This window comes from Macadamia integrifolia, unplaced genomic scaffold (genome assembly GCF_013358625.1).
Source record: "Macadamia integrifolia cultivar HAES 741 unplaced genomic scaffold, SCU_Mint_v3 scaffold181, whole genome shotgun sequence".
In the NCBI taxonomy this organism is placed as follows: domain Eukaryota; kingdom Viridiplantae; phylum Streptophyta; class Magnoliopsida; order Proteales; family Proteaceae; genus Macadamia; species Macadamia integrifolia.
In genome coordinates, this window is record NW_024868363.1 from 24737 (window position 1) to 29525 (window position 4789).

General features: G+C 40.1%; 1 protein-coding gene across 1 annotated transcript; it reads left to right on the top strand.

Moving 5' to 3' along the window:
- Positions 1-660: 660 nt before the first annotated feature.
- LOC122064890 lies at positions 661-4459 on the top strand. The gene is made up of 3 exons (XM_042628672.1): positions 661-910; positions 1006-1662; positions 3961-4459. Exons 1-3 carry the CDS (start codon positions 763-765, stop codon positions 4317-4319), a joined length of 1164 nt encoding a protein of 387 aa, XP_042484606.1. The 5' UTR covers positions 661-762; the 3' UTR covers positions 4320-4459.
- The last annotated feature ends 330 nt before the right edge of the window (positions 4460-4789 follow it).

The window sequence follows — 4789 nt, forward strand, 5'->3', positions numbered from 1 at the left end:
TGACATCTCATATAGTGAAGAGGCTACTGTTGTTCTGTTTCATTCAAGTTTCAGTATGACTTTTAAGCTTTGGTGTTTTAGGAATTGTATCATCAAAGACTAGTTAGAGTCATCATACAAGGTTTGTTCCAAAACATGGAAAAATGATTCATGCAGATTGAGCCTGGTAACTACATAACATTTTGTTAAATTTTTTAGATGTTATGTCCAAAGTGAAGGTTACTGTTGTTTGTAAGGATTCTAACTTAAATTATGTAGCTACTAGGGTTCGGTTAAATGTGGTAAACAATGGTTTCATAATTTTTCTTTTTTATTTTCAAAAAAAATAAAAAAAAATAAAATAAAATAAAAAAGGCCTTGAAGTCACATTTCATGAACATAAAAACAAGAGAATATTTTCACCGTGGGTGAAGAGAAACTCTATCCATTGTCAGCAGTAGAAAACTGAAAGTTCAATAAAAAGTAAAACCATAAGCCATTTGGTTTAGATGGGCACCCCAAAACTTAATATTTGGCTATTTGGAAGGATAGATTGCCATCTAATGGACAATTTGACTAGAACAGTCCATAACAGTGGCAATTATGTAAAATAATGCAAATCATTGGCCATTTTGCCTTGAGGTTGCATTACGTTGAAAAAGAAGAAAGTGAGTTCTGCAACTACGTTAACATAACGTTCTTTCTCTCAGCCCGAGACCTCTATCCACATTCGTTACCTTGCTGCTTCCTCTCTCTTTCTCTCTCTCTCTCCCGCTAGAAGAGATGAAGAGACAAGAAAATCCACTAAACTCATCATCATCTCGACGGGAAACCCTGCCGGAAAACCACCAAGCCAAAAGCATTGGCTGCATGTCGGGACTCTTCCACCTCGTCTGCAAATACCAAAAACGCAGGAAATTCCTCACCTCTGGTAATTATCCTCCCACTTAACTCATCTCTTCTGTATGTCCATTTCTTTTCTTTTTAAGGGCTTCTTTTTATTCATTCTTTCTTCATGACCTCCAGCTCAGAAACAGGACAGAGTCTCCCCTTCTTCTCCTAAAATCCCAAAGCCTTCACCGGAAGTCGCCGTCCATGAGAAAACTGCCAAAGTGAAAGAAGAAGAAGCAATCAATTCTTTTGGGAAAAGCTCTCCTCCAGAATGCGACTTCCGGAGATTTTCTTGCGAGGCGCCGAGGAACCGAACACTGGCGGCGGATATCCAACGATCGAATTCAGTCAATTCGCCGGAGAATTTCCGCCGCCCGCAGACTCTGGTAGCGAGGCTGATGGGATTGGATGAGATCCCGGTGGCGTCGCCGAAATCCGCCTCTGAGAAGAGGCAGAAACTGCTGGGAGCACTGGAGAAATGCGACGAAGATCTTAAGGCGCTTAGGAAGATCATTGAGTCCATACGATTATCGGATCAGATTCAATCTCCGTCACCGACGGCAGACTGGTTCACCGGCACTGGCGGGAGTAATGGCACAAGTAGCACCAGAAGTGACTTTAAAGTGCAGGCAAGCTATGGGCCGATACGTCGGGCTAGGTTCCAATTGGACAGTAGGGATTCGATAATGAAGCACAAAAGTAGTTCGGAATATAACGGTGAACGGCCAAGTCCCGTTTCAGTGCTCGATGAGATCTCTTCTCCGCCGTTCACCTCCAAAAGAAGGAAAAACGGTTCGTCCCTTCACCCTTCCAGAACTATTTTCCTTTTCTATGAAAAATTAATAGGAAGAGGAAGTGAGATCCCTACCTGGTTGAGAGGTGGCAAAAAGACCACCCTACCTCTTTTGTTGGATTCTAATTCATCTCCCTTGATTTTCAAAAAAAAGAAAAAAAAAATCTATCTCTCTTTATTGGTCCTCATGGGGGCACAGGGGCCACGCTACTAAACAGATCCTCAACCCCCGTAAATAATATGGATGAGAAAACATTACTTGATAATACACCCCTACACCCATATAAGGGTGCAAAATTACCACATCAACCCCATTTTATCCAAATAATATGTAAAGGATGAAATTTTATCCTCTCACATAGAAACATCTACATGTGCATTTTGAGAACTAAGGTTAGACAAAAATTGCAAAAAGCGAGCTTTAAAGTGATTAAAGTCATTAGCTCCTCCTGTCTTGTCTGCCAAGTTGTAACTGAATTCTCTGGAAGGACAAAGTTTTTGCCCTCCAAGGGGTCTGGCAAGCCCCTTTGTGGTGTAACCTATGACAAATAGAGGTATGTTTGAATGGTACCCTTTCGATGCAATGTGAAGAGGATAAATATTCTTCACGGTTCGATAAGTTGACTTTTCCCATATCATTTTAGGGGTGAAAAATGCAACGGTTTAGATCATCCTGGGATGGGATTATAGTATACACCCATCAATGGGTCCCATACACTTGAGAACGCGGTCAAACCTTCAAAGACAAGAGTCCAAAAAGAAGCAGTTACAGCTTTGGAAAGTGAAGATCCGGTTCAGCCTTGATGGTAAAGGAAATATTATAGGTGGAACGCATGATGTTAGGCGGTCCCCACCATCGGTGTGAGTGCATCATTTTGGTGCAGGACTGACTGTCTTTTTTTTTTGGTAAAGTGCAGGACTGACTGTCATGCACAGATTTTAAGTGTGTTTGGACGACAACATTCTCAATTGGGATGGATATACTTATACCACAAAAAACATAAAAAAGGAGTGGAAACACTCAACCGAGGCTGGGATGGGCCCACTATGAGACAATGATTGAGCTCTCTTCATTTATGGAGCTCAGGCCAAGCCAAGAAGTAAGTTTCCCAGGAAATTAGGCGTGGGGCCATGCATTTCTAAGATTTGCAGCCGGTTAACATTGGGCAGGGTTGAGTAGAGTGTTGGATTGATGGGGCATTGTCTTAGGGCCATCTGATAACGTTTTAAGAAACGTGTTTCTGTCATTTTTTGTTTTTAGAAATAGTAGAAATAGAGTAAAAAACGTTTGATAAAACTGTTTCGTTTCACTTATTTTTAGAAATAGAAATAGAAATTTTTATTTATTTATGGTTCAAGAAACGACTCTGGCGAAACAAATTGAACTTGTTTCGCCGTTTCTGGAAACGACTTGTGGTAATTCTTTCACTGGTTACCATCGACTTATAAAAACATGACTTATCAAATACATTCAATTCCGTTTCTGTTTCTAAAATCGAAAATTTATGTTTCTACCGTTTCTTGAAACAAAAACGGCAGAAACATTATCAAACGGGCCCTTAGTTTAGATAGTTTATGGCTCACTTCACCCACATTTCCCTACCAACCAAACATAGCCATAAATATTTCTGTTATTTCATAGTTTGATGGCCCTTTACATTTTACAAGCCAGGTCCATATACAGTCAAACTTTTGGCAAAATTTTGTGAAAGGAAACGGTAAAAATAGGGATGTGAGTAAGTGTAGAGTACGTCTAGACTATTATCATTTATAAAACTTTGAAAACTTGAATCTTCTAGATTGGCTTGTTTAAGACATTTGATCTAATTCAAGTCCTAGTGGCTAGTGGGTTCAAGACATCTAATTGAACTCAAGTCCTCGCAAGTTGGGCTACAAGAGTAAAATCTTGTACCGAGTGTGGATCAAGTTTTCGTATAAGAATCATTCATATACAATCCTTATCCCACCCATGGTATCCACCACATGATCTCTCCTATTGTGGATTCTATATGTGTGAATCAGGATCTTATAAGAATTGTTCTCGTATGAGACATGATCCAAACCATTTTCAATTTAGAAGGCCTAAAGCTAAACAGACCCAGACCCAGACCCAGACCCAGACCTATTTTCCAGGATTACCATAGTTACCAGACACTAACCGGTTATCGACCCAATTTGGTTCGCTTCTTGGGTAGACCGGTAGGATCATTCAAGCAATGGAGAGAACTGCAAAAGAAGCCTTCACCCTGGGATTCGAATCAGTAGCCCACTAACTCAACTAATCTGATTTGGTGCAGGGGAATACAAGAGGTCAAAAGAAGACAACATCAGCTTCTCCTTTCACAGAATTACAGCTGAATCACTGCCAAGACCGTCTGGCCGCAGAGGAGACTATGGTTGCGAGTATTTTTGGTTGCCACCAAAGAAACTAGACTGGGTATCGCCATTTTCGAGCAGCAGAGCCATGGTAGAAAGTGTAAATGAAGTCTGTCAAGAAGTGAACTGGGAAGAGAAACGGGAGCTGAGAAGAATTGGTTTAGCCATACAGGATTACATATTTGCAGGGTTGATTGAAGAGGTTGTCAAAGAATTAGAATGCTGTAGCTTGTATTCTTCACTTCGCTTTGAGGCATGTAGGAAAAGGCTTTGTTTCTAGGCTGCTGCATGTGGGCAAGAAAACACTTTTTTGTGTAAAATCTGGTTCATTCTTTGGTTAGTTGCTTTTTGGTTTGATAGAGATTTGGGTTGGTTGACCGCATGGTAGAGTATACAAATTACCTGATACTTTTTTGTTTATTTATTATTTTATTTTAGGGTAAGAAATCGCCACCCGGTTGCGTGGCCCTGCACTGACACGTGGACCAATGAGAATGCATGTAGGTGTACCAACAGATAGAATTTTTTTTTTTCTTTTACAAGAAGCGGGATGATAATTTCGTACGTTCTTGTGTCTTAGTAAAGGGGTTCTTCTGTCTTAGTAAAGGGGCCACACGATTAAGTAATATTCTTTTCTGAAATTTATTTTATTTTATTTTATTTTATATTTTAAGGTTTATTGGGTGGAAAAGTGTGAGCCAAATTATATCTTAAGATCTGGCTACAAACAACCAAGTCTTTTACAAGCTG